The sequence below is a fragment of the Carex rostrata genome, chromosome 15, assembly GCF_964058835.1.
Source record: "Carex rostrata chromosome 15, lpCarRost1.2, whole genome shotgun sequence".
Taxonomy (NCBI): Eukaryota; Viridiplantae; Streptophyta; class Magnoliopsida; order Poales; family Cyperaceae; genus Carex; species Carex rostrata.
Window position 1 is genome coordinate 6,353,271 of NC_135932.1, and position 21,151 is coordinate 6,374,421.

Below are 21,151 nucleotides of genomic sequence, written 5' to 3' on the forward strand. Positions count from 1 at the left end.
CCTTGTGACCTCATTGTTACTTCGATGATCACCAAATTGAAACACAGCGCCAAGTAACCTGGACGAGCACCACGTAATCTGTAGAGTAAAATCAAAATCACACTTGTGATTCATGAAATAACCTATCTGTAGACAGATCCTCAGAAATTAAAATTCTTTTTCAAACACAAGGTCTTGTGACCAAAAAGTAACAAATGTCTAAGCTAAATCAGCTAGGTCGGAACACAGGATACACCCAACAAGAATAAACTGGAAACGAAATACATATAAGACAACCCCAAAGCCTAGCATCTTAGTTTGGATTGTGTTTACAAATCAATCACACGAGAGAGCTTCTGAATGCGGTTAAGCAAGAAATCTCCTTGCTTGATTGTCGACTGATAAAATGCATTCCTAGCATCTGGTCGGTTGGTTTCCAAAACCCCAGCAACCTTGTCAATCTTGCAATGCAATTTTCCAGCTGCTATAAAGCGTGACAACTCTCTACAAATCAAAATAAGATAATTATGGAAACTATACTACCTTACAATTGAGTGGCATTGCTGGCGGAGTCGGGCCAACATTATTTATTTGCATTCTATTATTCTATTTTACTATTTGTTTCGGTTGGACCAATCCCAATCCAATTTTAAAATAAGATAATTTATAAAATAGTTCTCATATTAATATGCCACCAATAGACAGGAAATTTTTTTTTTGTTTCATTGCACCACACTACCACAGTCAATCCCCCCGCCCCCCTCTAAATTAAAAACACGTAAAAAAAAAATGGAGCAACGAGCAAAGGGCACGCCCATAAAAGGACAAATTGCTTGCCCCTCATTGCTTTTCAGCTATTACATTACTCTGTTCATTATTTTCACCCAAATTCTGGAGGGCTAACAAAAAATACAATATGGACTGACCAGATTTCAAATTTGGATTTTGCATATATATACTTGTATGTAAAATAATAAAAAAGAAAGAAAAGGCAATGGTCCTAACTAGAGCTAAATATGCAGAAGGAAAAAAAATCTCATCTATTATTGAACAAATAAAATGGACTTACTGATCAATGAAATCAACAGAAACCCCAAAGGCGGTTGCCATAGCTTCCATAGTGACACTTTTGTAAGATTCCAGGAATTGAGAATAAACAACAGTACGGACCTCCCTCATGTAGTAACGGAAATGAGGTTGTAAATAGCGGTCAAGCTTTATCTGTTCTGTCAGACCAGCTGAATACAGAGTTTAAGCGAGCAATTAGTTTCAGAAGCTGTATTAAGTCTTTATTGCAATTGCAGTACCTATCTCTATGTAAGATGGTATAAACAAGGGTACTAGTATCCTGACATACAAGGGAAGTTCTGTACGTTGGCCAGATAAAAGTAAATTGCAGCCAAATAAGCTTTTTTGTGGATTACTATAGTCTATTTTGTATAAAAAAGTCTTCAGATACTCAAGCAACTTGCAAATCATTGTATTTATCAATTTCTAGTGGTACAAGTTTACAGTGTTGGTGCTGTTATTGTTGGAAGATATTTGCATATAAAATTGTAGAATTGTAATATATGCATGTGATGCTTACAGAAAGCAATAAAGAAAGACTTGTACTGGCATCCATAAAGCGAGTTGAGAAACTCGGAGAGATGGGGCACCTTTCCAATAACTGTAAGTATCTCTGGTGCATCCACTACCTATAATGAATTATATTAGACCACATAAAACAACAAAAATATAATACAGATGCAACCGATGCATTCAATTCAACTATTGATAACACGTCTGGTTTAGGCAAACAATAGTTGTGTTCATTTCAACTGTCCACTTCAATCAGGATTGAGGAGATGTCTGAAATATTCCTTTTCCATTAGAAACCTTCAAAAGCTCCAGTTAAAGGCATTGTACCAACACAATGCTAATATACTGACAACGCACCTTTTGATTGAGGGAGACACGGTCCAGGGAGATGATACTCGTCAGAACAGTGTAAAAGATGAAGGTATCATAAGGGAACAACTCATAAGTGGTAAAGGTTGAGATGGAGTCCAGAAACAAACTGGCAGCTCTCTTGAAGTTTCTTGTGGACATGCAATACAAGCCTTCATATACCTTCAGGCGGTTCTTCCTCTCCCAGTCTCCTCCCTCCTCAAATAAACTAATTAAATTCACAAAAGAAACAAATAAAATATACAAGTAAAATTTCAAACAACAGAATCTCAACAAGCGCATTGCAAACAAACGTACACGGTTAACTAGGATAATTGCAATAATCAATGGAAAAAAAGTGTAGTTTTTCTATATGACTTACTTCTTAGCTTTGTCAATAGATTTGGAAATAAGGTCGAAGTCCATGTAGAAAAAGCCAATCTGCAATGTGTAGAAAACTAGATCCATTTTTTGACCAACAGCAACTGTTTTTCCTTCGGTCACTTTAAGCTGCTCCAGGGCTCTTTCCTTTATTATAATGTAAAACAATATAATAAATTAAAAGTAGAACTATGAGCAAATCTTGCTTTTGTCAATGCTTTATAAGAATAGAAAATGTTAACTAAAGAGTGGAGATTGTTACCTTATCACAAATGCGAATGAAGTACAAGGATTTGGCAAGATGAGCCTCACGTACTTCACTTTCTCCCAAGTTCTCTTCAGCATCAGCAATCCTTGAAAAATAAAATATATACTGATCAGCTATATGCAATTAAAAAAGCTTGATCTACATAGAAATTTCAGAAGCTCTTTCAGCTAATAAAAGCATCTCAAACTCTAGCGTTCTAGGTCAAAAGGAAATTCAAAATCTTCTGAAAAAAAGAGTAAAACTGTAAAAGAAAAAAAAAAAAAAAACAAAAGAGTAATTTACTTTTCATCAAGCTTCTTAGTTTCCTCTTCAATCCGTTTTTTCATTGCATCAAGAAGCTCGGCATCCTTCTCAAGTACCCCCGAAGTGTTAAGATATTCATACAGAGAAGCCATATCTAGGAAATAACAAAAAACAGAACAAGATAGAACAACACTGTTAGAAGTCCTCAATTCAGTTAATAGCTCAATACATAGTGTTGCTTCAAATCAGCTGAACTGTGCAAAGATCACAACCTTTTCACATGCATTATCCTCTACATGTGAGAATCATGGTTAAAAATACAGTTTAGCTAATACAGACAAAGGAATATTAGTCTACTCAAGTATAGAAGTAAAAAGTTCTTAAACAAGACTCAGTACTTATTCAAACAATTGAACAACCAGTTTCAGTCAAGCCAACTCCAGACCCTCTTAAACTTAAATTAGCTCTTTTCATTTTGCAATTTCTTAATTCCCATTGTTATTCTTTACTGCTAACTACAATCCAGGCTTAATTTAGGCCTATAAAAAAAATTGACAGAGACATCATCTGTATTCAAAATACAACAACAACAACCAAGCCTTAAGTCCCAAACAAGTTCAGGTAGGCTAGAAATGAAACCCAACCGGAGTATCTGGATTCAAAACAAAATCCAAAAAAAGTGGGGTGGCTAAATCTCCTGATCCTAAAAATGCCACAGCCTGTCTATGCGGACCAATTATCCAGGTATTTGACTACACCAATAGAAAAACGGCGTGAACAACAGTAGATCTGGTTTCAACAGTGAAAATAAATAATAGAAAGGAGAGGTGAAATTACCGTCGGATTTGACAACGGAGAGAACCTCCTCGCGGAGGCGAACCTTGTCGATGTCGTCTACATCCGGGTGAGAAAGAAGGAACAGCTTGTTCGCCAAGATAAGATGCGGCTGCTGCTTCGAATCCATGCCCTCCTCCATTCTTCCCTTCTCTCTCTCTCTCGATTTCGCGGTGGTGAGGTGAGGGTTTGAGTTGAAGCAACTTTTTTGCTTTGTTTCTCCTTTTGCTCGCTTGAGGTTTCTTGTTCACGAGGAAAGGTTAACTGGAGACTGGAGAGTTTCTCAGTAGAGCTGAACTAATGCCCAAACAAGACGGAAACAGAAAACCTTAATGGGCCTGAGCATAACATGGGTTGCTATTTTGTATTTTGGGCCTCTTCATGGTTTTCTTGGATAAGCCCGTTGACTAGAAATGTGCTGCATTGAGCTAGCTGTGTTACCAACTTCTTGGATAATCTATAGCAGGAGGATGGTTTGTTGGTGTCGACCGGAACCGAATCATCTGTCCTCAGAGTCACTGCATGTGAATCTGAGGTGGGCCTCCAATTTAAAAATTAAAAGTTACCGGTTTCACACGTAGTGACTGAGGGGGCAGAAAAATACCCAGGAGGATAGAGGATTCGGAGTTGTGTCGACGAAAGCAATCGTAGTCATCCAAATCGTCCTGTATCGAGAACTAAATATGGAAGCATATCTAAATTTAGAGTTTCTCTTAATTTGGATGGAGCAAGAATAGCACTATTCTTTTGAGCTATTTTATGTTTGGATGGAACAAAAATAGCACTAATTCACTATTCTTTGTTTGTCTTATACCACTATTCTACTAATCCAACCAAAAATTAAATTAACTACTATACTCAAATTTGAAATTAACTCTATTCTTATTCTGTTTTAAATTAGTTCTATTCTTATTCTGTTTCTTATTTCATCCAAACGTACCAACGTTAGATGTTAGAACACTGGAAAGATTTGGATTTTCTAAGATAGCAAATACACTTTTAAAAATGTAAATCCTTCCATTCTATTCTTTACAAAATTTATCTCTTTTAATCTGATGAGATAATTGAGAAAGAGTTTAGTTTGTCTAACATCAAATCTTTAAACAAGTCAAAGAAATTATATTTTAAATTCTACATATTAAATATCCTCAAACTATATGACATATTAATATCCAATATAAATTATATTTTAAATTCTACACATTAAAAACCCGCAAACTATATGACATATTAGTATCCAAAATAATCTAAATTTTAGTGATCATATTTAAATTGAACATAAACCTGATATTATCCAATACATAACTCTAATATTGAATTATAAATTGATACGACAATTAATCTCAGCTGTTTAGTTCATCTGATAATTGAGAAGAAACATAGGCAACAGGCTATCATCACAACTAACCTACTAAGGCTTAGATCAAGATACTGGAACAAAGATAGAATATAACATCAGAAATCAATGTACATCCTACTAACCTACTAAGGCTTAAATAGTTCCCTAGCTAAACTTTCGCCATAATTTAACCAGTTAAACTAATAAGAGAAAAGGGAGAATGTACAAAGCACAGTTTTCTACAAGTTTAATTCATATTTGCAAACGGAATAATAATGTTATCCAGCTTTGAAGGCAAAGTTCTTGATTGTGCCTTCACACGATCTGCCGACTCAAGTGCGCGTGAAGTCTCAAGAGCCATCCCAGAATGGAGTTGAAGGCAATGCATTGCCATCTATACAAAATAACAAGAATTATTTTAACATATTTTCCAGCAAATAGAATTACCCACCAAATAAAATGAAAAGAGTCATAATGAAAAACACACAAATTTATGAAATTTTAAAAGTTCTATTATCACTAGAGTCAATTACCATACACCCACTTCCAAAGGTATACATCGGAATACTACCCAGCACCCAATTAGCCTTTTTGTACATCCATTTTTTCCGACTTAATTGAAGCCTCGGTTAATCCTCAATTTACCAATGTGCACAAACCATGAATTTTTTTAGTTCAGCATACAAATTGTTACTGGTATCAAACATAACTGATGGTACAAATCATACAAACTTCACATGAACTCACCGATGCACACTCTGTGTCTGAGTCAGCTTCTGCCACTTGAAGAGAATGTGTGCGAATCCACTCCAAGCCAGTAGAGATATCTTGATTGCCTTCAATTAGAGCAGAAGCTACATATGAAGGGTGTAGAGCGACTAAAATGCATGAAGCAGCAAAAAGGACAGATCTTCTTACATATGCTTCGGGATGGTGCGAGACAGCCCTGATTAGAAAATTAAAGGCACGATCATACAAGCAACTACATGTGAAAAGTGTATGATTATCAAACCAGATTATATAAAAGGTCACCATCCTGCATCTGAACTTCTACATTATTTGTAAATTTTGCAAATTAGAGCTATAATATTTTACTAAATTTGCAAATAACACCAAAATTCTGCATTTTTTATTGGCTATCTGAAAAGATTGGAGTTTTTTTTTTCTATTGACTTGACCTTGCTTTGATACATGGATGACATATACACAAAACACCAAGAATGTTTAGTCTTACGTGCAAAAAGAGAAATGGTGGCCATTCTGCAAGTATCAGGAACTAAGGAGTAATGTACCAAAATCAAAATCCGACTTAGTAACTTCTTTGGTAACTTACTGGGACTTTCACACGTGTAGGTTGGATTCAACAATCGATGGATGCTGGTAGATATTTAAATAAAACTTAGGGTTCATAATAAATATGCACCTTGATTTGACCATGTCAAGTAGAGATGGTGCCAAAGCTGATGCCTCAGGATGCATAGCCATGCATTTCATGCAAACACCAAGCATATAAATTAACTTCCCAAGGACAACAAAATCACGATTTAACAAATCAATCCCATGCCTCTTTTTATCAAACCCTTGCACGGCTGGTAGCATAAATGCAGCTGCATACAAAGGAAACCTATTTTTGGACCATTCTTGTTGTAAATCCTTTGAGTTAGCAACACTCCATTTACGTGTTTTTCCCAATTTCCTCTGACCAGGTCTAGAGGGAAGCTCTCTTTCATATTGGTGCGACCAATTCTGAAGCATGCCGTTGCCAGATCCAGATATCTCCCTCCATGGGCCTGCCCCAATGGGCCCTCTTTCACCAGGTACGAACCAAGGTTGAGAGGTGGAAGTTATCAAATTCCCTTTTCGCTGCTGTTCTTTTGTAATGATTTTTGTTTCTGACAGCTCTAGCGCAGCCTCAGTCATGACATCTAGTATGAGAATTCTTTGGCTTATATCTACACTCGTTGAGTAAAGCAACTTTGTTACCGCATCCAGCGTTTCAAAGGGACATGTGACTAGTAAAGAAACAAGTGCCTTTTGTCTCTTTTCTTCTGATGATTCTTCTTCCCCTTCAGCTGCCACATCAGCACAGCGGACATGTACCAGTGCTCTGACGAGGTCACTTGAGTTGTGACGCAGCTCATCAGGTGAGGTTCTAACAAGCTTCTCCGTTGCTTCCAGTGCTCCTTGTACCTACATAAAGAAAAATGTGAGTTTCAAAGCTAAAAGAAGTGATATGAATACTACAAGATGCACTGTTGTACAGGTAGTCAGTCAAATAGCATTGATTCTAATTGCTATATGCCTTTACAGGAGTTGCTGGACATCAGCAGCAAATGAGTATGGGAGCAGGGGATGTTGCAAAGCAGTTTCCATGTTGTACTATAAAATTGCAATATCATTATTAAAAGAGGTTGGAATTTTTAAATTATGGACCTAAAGTTGTCTCCTCCTTAAGGCAATAGTCCAAATGTCATAGTTTACAGGACTTGAAAAGCAAAACATTTTCAGGGAACTTTACACCCCAGAAAAGCACGAACGCACTCAAATCCTCCTGGGAAAGGAAAAGGAAATGGCAGTATAAAGAGGAATACTTACTCCATCAGGGTCATCAGTTTTTTTCAAAGCTGCCACAATATCACCAAGTTGAGTGAAATTCTTGTTCAGATCTGAATCATCATCTGATAAATCATACGGTTCTAATGATGTATCACTTGAACAATCTGAATTATAATCCTTATCCTCATCTTCTACACCCTTATCAGATATTTCTTCAATCAAAATTGAACTCCGAGTCTCCTTCTTATCACTCAACTTTTCTCTGCTTGTCTTTGGCAAAGGAGTTTTTGGCTTATTTGTAATTTGCTTCTTTCTTGAAGTTGTTGTTATCACCTTTTTCTGGGTGAGAACCTCAAATTCCCAATCAACAACATCACATTGATTGTCATCAAGATAAAGGGGATTTTTTGGATCAACGACTTTAGAAAATGTTAATGCAATTGCGCTTGCCATTTTTCGAACCAAGTCAATTGGGCTCTCTAGCCTACCTGCCAAGATTTAAAATGAAGAAGAAAATAGAATTGAATTTAGACCCCAACAAACATGACTGACAAAACTGAGTAAATTATAACAAGAGTGAAATGAACATACAACTAACTCCTTGAAGAATCGAATTCAAAACATCTTTAGCTGTTTCCAGCTCTTGCTTCGACATCTTCTCCAGACACAACCCCACAGCAGCAGTCAGATCTGAGTGATGTCAGAATGAACAGCACAATCTCACATATGAATTTCATGAACTTAATTATTATGAGTACAACTATAACTAAGATTTACTGCAAGTAGCCTAAGGATCCATGACTTTTAATAATTTTTTTAACAAAAAATTATTTAATATAACCAAAGTTGAGTGACCAAAAGATGATTCGGCCCACAACTTAAAGACCCCCATAAAATTATCCCAAAACTTATTTTTGTAAAGCAATCATAACTAGAAAGGATACAAGCTTGTTGCTCCATGGATGAAGATTGAACAAATTCACGCTTCGACCATATACTAACCAAGTACTGCAGGGTATCCACAAAGTGAGGTGGTTTTTGCCATTTTATTTCTGCTTCTGAGGATGGTGCTTCTTCATAAACAGAATACTGTAGAATCCATCTCAGGCAGCTAACAGGAAATACTTTCCAAAAGAGAAACTTGTCAACGAACATCGCCCTGAGTTGAAGAGTATACTAATGTTATAAGCAAGAGAGAAAATCAATATGAAACTAAAGAATGAAGTACTAAAATATGTTTACGGGCTTCATCTAAAATTTTAAGGATCTCACCTGATAGATGCTATATGGTTATAACTCCTATTAAACAGAAGCCACAAAATCCAGTAAGCTTCAGTATCAGTTACAGATCTTAATGCCAGCTGGCGCAAAATTCCTTCAGCCAACCTCTCAACTGAGTATTGATCCCTTATAGTCTCAATCAAATTCAACCAAAACCATAACTTGGGAGTAGACTCAATTACTGATGGAAGAGAGGCATTGGAATTGGATGATAAAAGGCTCTTCACAAGGTCATAAATCCTTGGCACCATTTCAGATACTACAATGTCTGAAAAAAGTAATTTACATTATTAACAATATGCCGAAGTAAAACACCAAAAAGCAGCATACAGGATTACCGCAAGCAGTCACCAAGTGCTCTTCCTTTCTCTCTCTCTCTCTCTCTCTTCTTTCTCTTCTCTCTGTGTATGCAGGTGAGTCGGTGTATGTTGCGCGGTAGTGTGCTTGGGGGGGGGGGGGGGGGGGGGGGGGGGGGGGGTGTGGAATATAATATGAGTGGGAACTTGCCCCCACCTTGATCAGGGCTCTAGTACTAAGAATAGCTCGGTATAAGTGTGCCATTACAAAAAAATAGACCAGCATAGGTCACCATTGCCAATGTATATTAACATTGCCATACAAGTAGATGCATGTTATGCCCAAGTTGTGATTTCATTAATTGACCATTGAAAAGCAATGAAACCATTGACCATACTTGCAAGCAAAACAAAGAATGGACATATGGTACCAGTCAATAAAAATCTCTGGTAGTCATTGACTTAAATAAAGCCAAATTAAACTAAATTAATCATGTCTCTTTTTCAGACAAGTTGTCATTGTTAGCACTAACCAGTTGATCCACGACGAATAATACGAGAAAATGTTTCTCCAACAAAAAGGATCGAATAACTTTGTGGGCTGTCCTTGTTAATGGCATCACGCTCACAAGGCAATTGCAGTGCTTTCTCTTCTGCCCCCGCAATTAGTTGAATTGTAACTTGCTTGAAGAATGAGCTTAATGCTTTGATCAAGGATAATAATGTAGTAAATTTAAATTAATATGCTGTCCAATGAGAAAAAAATGTAGTGCGCTTCAAGCAGAAGTATATAAGAAAAGAAAACAAAAAACTAGCGTAATCAAGTGTTACAGATATTCAAACTCAAGTAAAACTCTCCAATTTGCCACATTATCACATTCACGCATTCTGTTATGTTATATTCCAGCTCAAAATGCAACAAAAAATAACACAAAGTTAGAGGGGGCTAAAACTATTTTTTTGTGGAAAGATGCAATAACTATAAATTTGACCTGACGTGAATATAACTATTCTCGTATAAAGAGAAAACCAAATATACCATTTTTGTATTGGTAAAGGAATACAAATGTTGTGTTACAATTTCACGACCCATAGTACCACATTAACCAAAGGGAAAAAGCTAGTCTGCTATTTAATTTATCCATTATTGATTAATTGCTTGTTTATTTATCTACTTACTTTTTTAAAAAGCAATGAAACACAACCATACTTTTCTGAGAACTCACCCAACCACATGAGCTACCACTGGTCGGCTTATCTTCTCTTTAATTAAAAGATAAACCAAAAAAATTAATGGAACACAAAACAAAAGGATACAATGACGAGAGTTTCGATGATGCTCCAGGCCTAGTTTTATCTGGAATAGATGCAAGTAATTGCGATACTCTAGAAACAAAGTCTTTATCTTCTTTCTTGACAGTAACACCTTTATGTAGCTTAACATGGTCAAATTCTATAACCATGCGATGGATCCCTTCTTTCTCCAGGTAACATAGAACTAGTAACCTGTTGAAGTAAAATTAATTGAAAATTAATCTAGAATCACATGAAATGATTCCATAGTTGAGTAATCTTAAATATTGTGAAGCAGAACCTTTCAGCACTGGAGTAGATCTTATCAAGAACAGGATCCTTATTGTTTCCTTTTTGGTTTAGAATAGGGACAAGTGCCTCAAGTACTTCAATTAAAGGTCCCTCAAGAAAAAAAGAATCATAAATTTGTCTTCTCACAGATTTTGCAAACTGAGCCAGCCAATTCGGAGCCACCTCTGCATATTGTTGAGAAGTGCAACTCAGACATTGAAATTAAATTAATTGAGATTGGACAAGTCCTAACAATCTTGAGGAAGAAACTCTCTTACCAAATAGTAACAACCTAGCCATTGTAGGGAAGGCTGGGCCATGGTAAAAACTGTTCTTGAAGGAATCCCCTTCAGCATCAGTTGCACATTTAACACTCAGAATCTGACAATTTTAAAATTCAACACGTATAATAAAGAACCAAGTGATTTATGTTTTTGAAATGACATGATAGTATTCATTGGGTACTCAAGTATATAAGACTAGTGCTTATAGTGGATAAAATGTGCCGTGCCGTGCCATAACTTTGGTCTCGTGCCGTGAACAAGTTAATTTTCACGTGCCATGCCGTGACCAAAATGTCAAGGGGTGGTCACGGGAGGCGAATGGTCACGCCATGCCCAAACGTGACTCACGTGACATTTGATCATAATTTAGGTTACTTTATTTAAGATTCACCATTTGGTCAAGATCTAACGGTATTAATTACACTTGACCACATGCCATGCCGTGACGTGCAGTGTCAAATTTTCAAAAGATGGTCACAGCACGGAAAATGCGAGTCATGACACATAATCGACGCACATGCCGTACCATTCCGTGATAGAACCGGCTCCGTCGTGCCATTTTTCCCACTCTACTTTTGCTTATAATTGCCTATAGGAAGTTCTTGCCTACTAGTAATTACTTAGACGAGTATTTTTTTTCAATTGGAACATGAGAACAACATATTTCAATCAAATTAAAAAAATTGCCAGCAATTTAAACACCCACAATCGCTTAAATTCACTATATTGAAATGAAAGTGATGCTTAAATGCTATTTTTTTTTTAAATAAAATAAAATAAAATAGGCGCTGGAAGAAATTACGTGATCCTTGAAACGCTGATCAATGGCACCTAGATATCATTGGAAGAAATGAAAAATGCAAAAGTTAAGCTAGGCCAAAATATTAAAAAGTGCAGACAAGAGACAAGAGTCATTTGTTGATTGAATAGGGTTTAGGACTTGGAATCGGACCTGAGATGAGAGACGAATCGACAGAGAAGATGAGAGTGCCGACTGAATGGAGGGCGCAGATCACTTCGTCTACCTGCTTTGCTGCATCAATAGCTGACGAGACTTCTAACACTTTTTGAAGGGCTAGGTTTTCCAGCTCTTTGCCCTCCTTGTTGTCCATTGTATTATGTAGAAATCGGGTTGCACTGTGCACTGGTGCGGTGGTACATCGATGGACAAAAGCGTCGAGGAAGACTTCCAGACTGGTAGAGCGACCGCCTGACTGGAGAAGCGAGAGCGAATATATAAACGAACCCAGCAGTGAATTAGAGAAAATTAAAAGGGACCAATAGGCCGAGCCTAGAGCAATTTGGAAGAAAAAAACAGCCGCAGCAGCAAGAGCCAAATTCGGTCCCTAAATCAAATTTTTAGTTGGATTTGGACCGCTTGATCTTCTTGGCACGAATATTGAAGGATTTTCGTATATTCCGCCTAGGATCGGATTGGCTCGAATTCTAATCGAACAGTCCATATGTGAATTCAAAATTTGGGTTACTTTAGGGGACCGGACCCGACAAGATCCTGAGAATGAACCAAACCAGTTTATTAAGGATTCGTATTTTTATTAAAAAAAAAAAAAAAAATGCCACGTTTTGGTGGTGCCGTTCTTTTCATTAATTTTGTGTGAAGTTCATTTAATAAGATTGTTAATTTAGAATATTGTCAATATATTCAACCGTATGTGTATCGTATCGGGAGAGAATTCAAAACAGTTATAAGTCCTAAATATATTCCGTGAAGGTCTTATTTACCGAGTTAATCCTTAAATTAAGTACTTTTTATTTAATCATTTTGCCTTCGTCAGTTGACAAAATAAAGTACCATTGTTTTGCTCACAGGACCTCTCTGGCTCGTTACATCAGCATCAGCATCAGCATGTTCAAACTCTAATCATATTCTCAACTAGGGTTTCGTCGTATATTTTTATTTTTATCAGAGGAGGGATCAAGTTACAATAATTTTTGAGTTACAACAAGTATTTTTTACATTTTTAAAGTCCAAATCGTCGATCCAAACCGTTAGATGTGATCTCTACAATAAAATGTGCTTGGAGACCAAATTTTACATTTTTTTGAATTTTTTTTTACTATTTATTAAAATGGGTACAAAATTCAATAGTCTAAATTTGACTAGTTTTTGTACCCATTTAATAAATAGTAATAAAATTTCAAAAAATATAAAATTTGGTCTCCAAGCACATTTTATTGTAGATATCACATCTAACGGTTTGGATGAACGATTTGGACTTTAAAAATGTAAAAAATTCTTGTTGTAACTCAAAAATTATTATAACTTGATCCCTCCTCTTTTATCACATGTCAACAAAAAAGTTTGATTGTATGCTAATGCAGACCTCGTTGACAAAAATATGATATTAGCCAATAAAAATGACAATATTACTGATTCGGCTTGTTTTGGAAAATTCGATGTCCAGTTATAACTTATAAGTGGAAAAAAGTTCAACAAATAATTTCGATATTTTATGTGATGAACAGTTTTTTATTTTACAGAACTTAAATATACGCGGAGTCTATGTATTATCTATCTCTAAATCTAGAGGATCGTATGTGATCGTGTACCCGCAATTAGAGGTGAAAACAGATCGGATACGAATCAGACAGTGGTAAAATCGTATTTGTACCTGCTTTTTTTAATTCGAATATTAGATGGATATATAAATATTATTAAAAAAAATACAACTTTTCATAATATTTATCTAACTAATGATGAATAACATAAACTTTTTTATAATATATATTAAATTATTTTATATATATGTAGATACAAATAATTAAAATTTGGAATCATATTTGTATCTTTTCAAATATTCGGATATCAGATATTTATGTCTAATTTTTACCCCTACCCACAATACACAAAATAAATGTCTCCATACCTGTCAGCACTCTACTCTACTGTAATATGCAAGAGACTCTGTGTATTATTGTTGCGGAAAATCTAAAAAAAAAAATGACCAGACAAAATTTTAAAAATTGGAAAAAATAAAACTACATAATTGAGAGATTATGACATACTGGTATATATATGTTCTTTTGCATGTCATTTGAGTAATAATTCTTACGAAGATATTCTGATCATTATATATATTTTCTTATTCAAATATAATTAAGCATACACAATTTCTATTATAAAATTACCAAGCAACATCACTGCTTTTCTGAATAGTTTAAAAATTAACACTCTTCTAGTCATTCTTCTAGGTACTATTCTAACATTCTTTCAATTTAAAAAATGATATTTATCGTATATAAAATCACAAATTGAAAACTCAATTGGAAGATTATCCAAAAATATTTAAAATTAAAAACGTTTAATCCCATCTTTAAAATTATAGCGTTTCAATTTGCATGCGCTGTAGCCTATAGCACCTCCTCTTACTAATCCAATATCAAGTCCGGCTATTATGACATCGGTGTCATATGACACTAACTTCAAAATTGATTGAATAGATTTCAAACGACTAATCTAAACCGTTTAAACCGATTTACTTTATGAGTGATGCGTTTACATGCAAATATTTTATATTTTCGAATTATTTTAGTATCAAATCAAGCGGTAAAAAATGTTGAAAAATAAATGTATTAAAATTAACTTAAAAACTCAAACATTTGACAACTTGACTTGATACTAAAGAAATTCAAAAAATTATAATTTTTGCATGAAATGCACAACTAATGAAGTAGATCGGTTATATAGACTGAAATAACACCGATGTCATACTAGACAGACTCCCTAATATCTTATCTCTACAAATAGTTAGGCTAGGCCTAACAAAAATAAATAAATAAATAAACTATATATAGTAAAGCCACAAAAGCCCAGCACTAACGACTGAAGTTCCCCACTTCGCCTTCAATCCAGGCCCTGTTTTAGTAAGCGAGTACCAAACAAGGCCTTTCTTTTTCTTTTATGTTCTCCACCAATATACTTTTCTCTGCATCTATAATTGAATCGAATATACATTAAAAAGAAGTTATTATTTTCAACTTATTTCCTGTTTCCTGTTAATCTTACGATCTCATGATTCTCGCCGAATTTTTTTTAGATAGCATCCTAATAAATTAAAATTAATTAATTATCACCTGACCAGATCGCAAAATCTACCACCCACGCATAATTAGTCGGCATATTAAATTGGATCGATGCACAAACTGAATATGCGCACCAATTCATTGCGCATACTGAGTTGGCGCATCGAATGATTGTAGCCTTTAACTTTGAGTTTGATTGAAAATTAAAATAATTCGGTATAACATTCAATGATCTTTTTTTGGGACTTGTTATGCACGCATTGTACTATTAGAAAAAGATTAAAAAATTAGAGAAAAACATCAGTCATGTTTTTATGAAAAAATGGTAAATAAAAAATGACAAAATAATAATTTTGATTGAATGGCAATTTTTTCTTGCATATACAAAGTAGTGCGCCAATTTAGTATGCGCATCAAATTAGTGTACATTCTTAATCTGCGCACTAGTATAATTTGATGTGCGGATTGGGTATGTGTGGGTAGTAAGTTTTGAGATCTGATCGATCAATTGAATGGTAATTAATTAATTTTAATTTATTAGAATGCTAACTAAAAAAAAAAAAATTTCGGTGATTTTCGTCCCATTCGCAATTTCGCATCACTTTCTCTATAATATTTTCCCTGTCGGAGAGATTCCATGGACCTCGCCACATCGGACCAATTTTGATGGACAGATCGTACGTAGATTACATCAACTCTTTCGCGATTTGATTAACGGAGCAGATGAGGAGTCCTTTTCATATTCGAACCCGTAGATTTTCGGATCCATCTTCTCAACTTTCGCCCCTTTACCAGGTTCACCTCCTCTCTCTCAGGCTCTCAGCACAACGCCCCCCCCCCCCCCCCCCCCCCCCCCCCCCCGCGTCTTTCGCGAGATCTCGTGGGAGAAATTCTCATTCTCGTTTGTCGGAGCAGGAATTCATTCTGATCAGAGACGACGGAACTTCCTCCAGAATTTGCCAAATCCATCTCTTTACTTGGCCATCGAGAGCACGGTTCGACATAGAAGCTATTTAACTAGGCGGATATCCAGAATTGCCTATCTGCCAGGTTAGTTTCAGATTATCTGTAAATCGCAAAATAGGAAGGATGTGTTGGTGTGACATCAACTCGTACTGATCAGAAAATATAAAAATCTAGAATCACAAGGTGAGAGGACAAATCTGCAAATTAAACTGAAAATTTATTAGATTGTAGTAAACTAATAGTCCGTACAGATTATGGCTGTAGAAGGAGAGTATTTCAACTTTGAAGTAGTACGAGTTCTAAAACAAGAATTTAAGACAAAGCCCGATACATTCCCTATATGATGTATGATATGTAGTTGGACATTTTTTTTGTTATTATAACAGACAGTGTTGGTTCGGTGACACTAAAATCAGCTTAAGTACTAATACAATCAATCTGATACTGCATTATTACATGTGAGAACACAACACAGAGAGAGAAAGAGAGACGGTTTGGGTGAGTTTCTGTTAAGGATTTTAAAAAGACAGATGGTGGGGATGCTGGATTTCCAGCTGCATAAAAGATGAAGCAACATACCTTTTATATCGATCCCGTGGTTGGATCTAGTACTTACCTTAGCCCTTTCAGTGACTTAGTTTTAGGGAATTAGTTTGCAATTACTGTGTTTTGGTGGAACATTAAGCGTAGAGCTTTTATATTTTGTTCTATTTTGCAATTGGGCATATCTGTGTAGTAGCATGATATGTGACCATGAATACTTGTAATTAAAACTGATGATTTCATGCAAATGAAATGGGCGTATTGCCTTTTAAAAACGGAGCGTGTAATCAAAGCAATTTTTCTAGTTCACCCCTATCTTGACAACGCAAGGCTGATTAGATCAAGCCTTCTGTAAATTTCTCTCTCCCCATTGGTTCAATTCTTCTATAGATTTATGTGATTTTACTCTTGGTCTCCTTCTTTTACTCTGTAGATGCAAATGCATCCTTAGATGTCTAAGTTTTGTGATTTCTCATTGGAAATTGGCAATATCTAACATCTAAGATTGCCACTCATTGCAATAGGGACAATTAACTAAGCATATGTTGAAAATTGGTTTATGAATACACCTAAGTTGATGCCCTACTCTCTTTGTTTTTAGTTTTTGATTAGATAGACTGACCTCGATGCTTGTCAATCTGACTGTCTGTCACCTGATTTAGGGGTAATTATGGGGATAAGCAAGACAGAAGTGAACCTAAGAAGGCTACTTGCTGCTGCACCTAACCAACAAAATCAAACTAAACTTATTCACGTAAGGATTAATCAATTACTTAATTTAATTTTGAAGTTTTGTTCTTTTAAGTTAATTTCTTCTTCACTTCTTGTGGAGTATAGCCCATTTCAAGACCTAATTCTCAGTTGTTAGCATTTTTTTGATATCTTTTTAGTATTTCATCTTATTACGAGGTTATTTATTCTAGATGTATTTATTTAGTCATCAATTTATTATTCTTATGCTAATATAATGGCTTTTTTTTGTTTTAACATATAGTATATAACTACATCAAGAGAACTGCTAGAGCAATTAAGTACTGAAATTTCTTCGGAAGGAATCTCAAGGTATTATTGTGCATGGCACGTGTGCATTTCTGTGTTTTATCTCTTCACTCATGCACTAAATGTAGAAATATCCGTTCCTTCCTCTCATAATGAGGTAAATTAAAGTTTAGTGTACCAGCCAGCTTTTGCATCAGTTATGTTGCCTTACAGTTTTTAGCTTCAATTCAATTTTCGGTTCCTAAAGAAAATCCCAATCTAGTGTAGGGTTCCAAATAAAACAGCTGGTACTCCTTACTGACATAGCTTGAAACTATCTTCCTTTGCAAATCATTGTATATTTGATGATTATATTCCATGCTAGTGTGCCAAAAGCAAAGTTGAATGAGTACTCGAAGGCAATTGAAGCACTTGCAACAAAGCTAGCTTCAATACCGGTAACAATCCCTTCTCTATTTTATTTAGCAGCAGCAATCTATTTGAATGTGCTGGTGCTACACTACACTGGTACCAGTCAGGTAAAATCAAGCAGAATTAACCGTACGGATAGCTTGCCGCAGCGAGCAGACTTAACTGATCTTTTTTTCATGTAAATATAATGAATACAAGTTTATTGATCCCAATTTCATTGACAAAATTAAATAAGCCAAACCTGACAACCCTATATTTTTTCCAATTTTGTAAAAACCATGTCCTCTTTTCCAGCCTGTTCCAGTAGATGATGTGAAAGAAATTGAAGAAACAAAAGTTGAGAGGATCTCTTCAACAATAGAACAAGCTTCAAATAGTAACGTGGCCTCATCCTCAGGGCTGAGAAGAAGAACCACCATGTAAGTAGTTAGTTACCCTTTTGCAAGTATACCTTCAAACTTCTAAGTTGTTTGCGTAGTTTGGGCACTTCTCATTGTACCCTTGAAGAATATTTATTTGTATCTATCTTGTTTCTATTTGCATAAGTTTCTAGATTTGTTGGCAGCTAAGGTTTGAAAACTGTTGATTCTTGTGGAAATAAGGGTACATTTAGAAAATAAACTCTTTACTACAAGAAGTACTCTACATTTAATTCCTTTAAATTGCTTGAACATTGTCATGTTGTATAGAAATCAAGAGAGTCATGAATCAAAGGAGAGAGAAACTGGAGCTCCTATTAGACTGGATGCAGAGGCTCAGGCTCACATTGAGAAACAAAGGTATGTACACTGCTATTGACTGGTATAGTACTGTTTACTTGGCAGGCGCTGGTCTCTTTCATCATAGCCTAAACTTTACAAGTAATAATAATAGTGTTACAAATTACACCAAAACATTTTATTGGATTTGGAACTAATGAACTAACAACCAATATTTCGCATCTTTACTATTTGCCCCTAATGTTGAGAAAAAAATCATTTAGTTCTAATTTCTTGTTACTTTTTCCTTTAACTTGACATTTTTTTATAACAAGTTTATGTAAACTTGAAACCATAATATGTTTTTCTGGCCACATGTCAATTTTTTTTTGTTGCAAGTATAAAAACTGTGTGCTTGTTACATGCAAAATATAATTTATTGAACAATGCTTTGTTGCGCAGTATGAATACTTAATGCTGGCCAGTCTATCAGCTAACATTTATTGGTAGCAAGTTAACAATTCTTTAGGTGTGCATTCATATTTTGATCAATTGGCCATCTGTATGTAGTTTCTAATGGGTAACACTTGGGAACCTTGAAATTTTTGGCTTTTGTTTGCAAAATAATCTGGATAATAGTATTGTGTAATATTGCGCAGAAAGCTACAAGAGGACTTGACCGATGAAATGGTAGGATTGGCACGGCAGCTCAAAGAGAGCAGTCTTGTCATGAGCCAGTCTGTGCAAGATACTGGAAAGGTTCTCTCTCTCTCTCAAATAAGGCAGCCTCTGCCTTCCTAAGTTTTATTGAAAATAATAAAAGCTGTATCTTTTAAAAAGCATATTGTAACGCTTTACCAGCACAGAAATACGTATGTCCTGCTTATATTTCAGTTTTTCCATTTTAGTTGGAAGAGCTATTGCATTAGGATCTGATCCTTGCCGATCTAATGAATTCAGGGAATGATATTGACTACCTATATGCACAGCAACTGTAATATACTTATTTAAATTTAATATAACCCTTTTTAGCTCAAAGGTGCCTTGTTGACTTGTTTAGATTAGAGTTTATGGTTTTCTTTTGTTTGTATGAGCCTCGAAACTTGAAATCATAAAATATTTCTCCGTTTTACCAGTAGAAACGGTGTCGATTAACGTCTTGTATTGCAAGTTCTTTAAATGAACTGATAACATCATTTGATTCTGTGAAATATACAGATTCTTGATTCGACTGAGAGAGCTGTAGAACATAGTCTGGCAAGCACCGGACGTGTAAATGTAAGGGCAATGGAGGTTTATTCTAAGACCTCTAAAACAACGTGTTTTACGTGGCTTCTCATGTTTTTCATGACATGCATATTTGTCATGGTGGTGCTGCTCATTCGTGTCACCTGAAGTGGACCCTGATTTCATTGGCAGAGTATTATTTGTTTTACGGTGTTCATATCATGTAATTACATGTGCGGTGCATTTTCTTTTTTTATGTTAAAAGAACTCTAGTATTAGTTTATGAGATGAGAAGTCCTTTTTGTTGTAACAGAATCAAAGAATCAACAGTGTTAATAATTTTTTTTTCAGACAACATCTATGGACCCGTAATGAATTGCTTTTGTAACATTTTTCCCTGCTTCCGTTGTCAACCAACATGTATCATTCCACATTTATCATACTTTATTAAAAATATTTTTATTTGTTTCTCATGAATTAATCGTAAAAGGTTGAACGTACATTTCGGGATTATAATTTTTATGTTTTCTGAATTAGAGATTAGAGAAGAGTTTTATTCATTTTTTTTTATATCTTGGTTTTCCTTTTTCCTCTGTCCTTTCAAAATTTTAGTTTGTAGACAATTGGGTCACTCCTCTCCTCTCCGGATCCGAATCTGCTGAAATCCGAAGTCGGTACTGTTCACCCTGAAATTCCTGCAATTCAAATCCAGCCGTCGAACTGTTCCGAGAGACGTGCAAGGAAAAACCAGCTGTTTCGAGATGCTTTCTCGAAAAAATTCGATGACTAGATTTTGAATTGCAGGAATTTCAGAGTAAACAGTACCCGATTTCGGAATTTCAGCTTATTTATTTCCCTCCTCTCCTGTTCTTTCTCCTCTTCCGAAACACACTCTTCAGAAGTTAGAACTTCAATAAAAAAAAGTGGTGTTTGACAACAAGTTTATAAATATCAAAATATTTTCAATATATGTTTTGGCATGCAATGGTATAACTTGTTTGATGAAGTTTATTACAGTGTATTTTGATTAATGTAATTAGATAACCTCAAATTAATTATATATATTCCGGTTTATTTTATTTAGAAGATTAATCATATAAAATAAAAAGGTTGTTAATTTTCTGAATTTTTTCTAAGATGGATTTAGAATTTTTCTTTGATTTAATTTAACTTGTTTTTAATTGAATCAAGCAATATACTAATATGTCATAATTTTTGAATTTTTTGAAATATTTGGTTATGACTGGGGATGATATTAAGAATTTAGGCAAGTTCGATCTAACTGGTTT

General features: G+C 35.1%; 3 protein-coding genes across 7 annotated transcripts; 1 reads left to right on the forward strand and 2 right to left on the reverse strand.

Annotated features, from left to right (window-relative positions):
• Positions 1-142: 142 nt before the first annotated feature.
• Positions 143-3,916, reverse strand: LOC144566567 (26S proteasome regulatory subunit Rpn7). The gene is made up of 8 exons (XM_078316615.1): positions 3,638-3,916; positions 2,840-2,954; positions 2,552-2,642; positions 2,291-2,436; positions 1,918-2,137; positions 1,568-1,676; positions 1,049-1,217; positions 143-483 (listed from the first exon to the last, which is right to left on the reverse strand). The coding sequence occupies exons 1-8, from the start codon at positions 3,774-3,776 to the stop codon at positions 309-311; spliced, it is 1,164 nt and encodes a 387-aa protein (XP_078172741.1). The 5' UTR covers positions 3,777-3,916; the 3' UTR covers positions 143-308.
• A 1,135-nt stretch (positions 3,917-5,051) lies between these two features.
• EMB2423 (telomere length regulation TEL2 family protein) lies at positions 5,052-12,142 on the reverse strand. Of its 3 annotated transcripts, none has more exons than XM_078316619.1 (13): positions 11,927-12,142; positions 11,777-11,805; positions 10,969-11,071; positions 10,701-10,875; positions 10,424-10,612; positions 9,640-9,803; positions 8,802-9,078; positions 8,474-8,688; positions 8,121-8,219; positions 7,569-8,017; positions 6,397-7,163; positions 5,721-5,919; positions 5,052-5,367 (listed from the first exon to the last, which is right to left on the reverse strand). In XM_078316619.1, the coding sequence occupies exons 1-13, from the start codon at positions 12,084-12,086 to the stop codon at positions 5,221-5,223; spliced, it is 2,973 nt and encodes a 990-aa protein (XP_078172745.1). In that variant the 5' UTR covers positions 12,087-12,142; the 3' UTR covers positions 5,052-5,220. The 3 variants fall into 3 exon arrangements, with proteins under 3 accessions (XP_078172745.1, XP_078172743.1, XP_078172744.1); XM_078316617.1 differs by having other exon boundaries at positions 10,969-11,169; positions 11,548-11,805; positions 11,927-12,097; XM_078316618.1 differs by lacking the exon at positions 11,777-11,805 and having other exon boundaries at positions 11,927-12,096.
• Positions 12,143-15,881: 3,739 nt separating this feature from the next.
• LOC144566570 (uncharacterized) lies at positions 15,882-20,217 on the forward strand. Of its 3 annotated transcripts, none has more exons than XM_078316622.1 (8): positions 15,882-16,068; positions 17,190-17,281; positions 17,522-17,589; positions 17,891-18,044; positions 18,232-18,356; positions 18,627-18,716; positions 19,295-19,394; positions 19,854-20,217. In XM_078316622.1, exons 2-8 carry the CDS (start codon positions 17,198-17,200, stop codon positions 20,028-20,030), a joined length of 798 nt encoding a protein of 265 aa, XP_078172748.1. In that variant the 5' UTR covers positions 15,882-16,068; positions 17,190-17,197; the 3' UTR covers positions 20,031-20,217. The 3 variants fall into 3 exon arrangements, with proteins under 3 accessions (XP_078172748.1, XP_078172746.1, XP_078172747.1); XM_078316620.1 differs by lacking the exon at positions 15,882-16,068 and adding an exon at positions 16,860-16,878; XM_078316621.1 differs by lacking the exon at positions 15,882-16,068 and having other exon boundaries at positions 16,932-17,281; positions 17,891-17,963.
• The last annotated feature ends 934 nt before the right edge of the window (positions 20,218-21,151 follow it).

Coding starts and splice junctions, on each gene's coding strand:
- LOC144566567 (XM_078316615.1), bottom strand. CDS start 3,776: ATGGAGGAGGGCATGGATTCGAAGCAGCAGCCGCATCTTATCTTGGCG. Junction 2,643..2,839: donor ACTAAGAAGCTTGATGAAAA/GTAAATTACTCT, acceptor TTATTTTTCAAG/GATTGCTGATGCTGAAGAGA. Junction 1,218..1,567: donor GTCTTTCTTTATTGCTTTCT/GTAAGCATCACA, acceptor CTCTGTATTCAG/CTGGTCTGACAGAACAGATA.
- EMB2423 (XM_078316619.1), bottom strand. CDS start 12,086: ATGGACAACAAGGAGGGCAAAGAGCTGGAAAACCTAGCCCTTCAAAAA. Junction 11,806..11,926: donor CGATTCGTCTCTCATCTCAG/GTCCGATTCCAA, acceptor AATGATATCTAG/GTGCCATTGATCAGCGTTTC. Junction 10,613..10,700: donor ATCTACTCCAGTGCTGAAAG/GTTCTGCTTCAC, acceptor TTACTTCAACAG/GTTACTAGTTCTATGTTACC.
- LOC144566570 (XM_078316622.1), top strand. CDS start 17,198: ATGGGGATAAGCAAGACAGAAGTGAACCTAAGAAGGCTACTTGCTGCT. Junction 18,357..18,626: donor CTGAGAAGAAGAACCACCAT/GTAAGTAGTTAG, acceptor CATGTTGTATAG/AAATCAAGAGAGTCATGAAT. Junction 19,395..19,853: donor CTGTGCAAGATACTGGAAAG/GTTCTCTCTCTC, acceptor TGAAATATACAG/ATTCTTGATTCGACTGAGAG.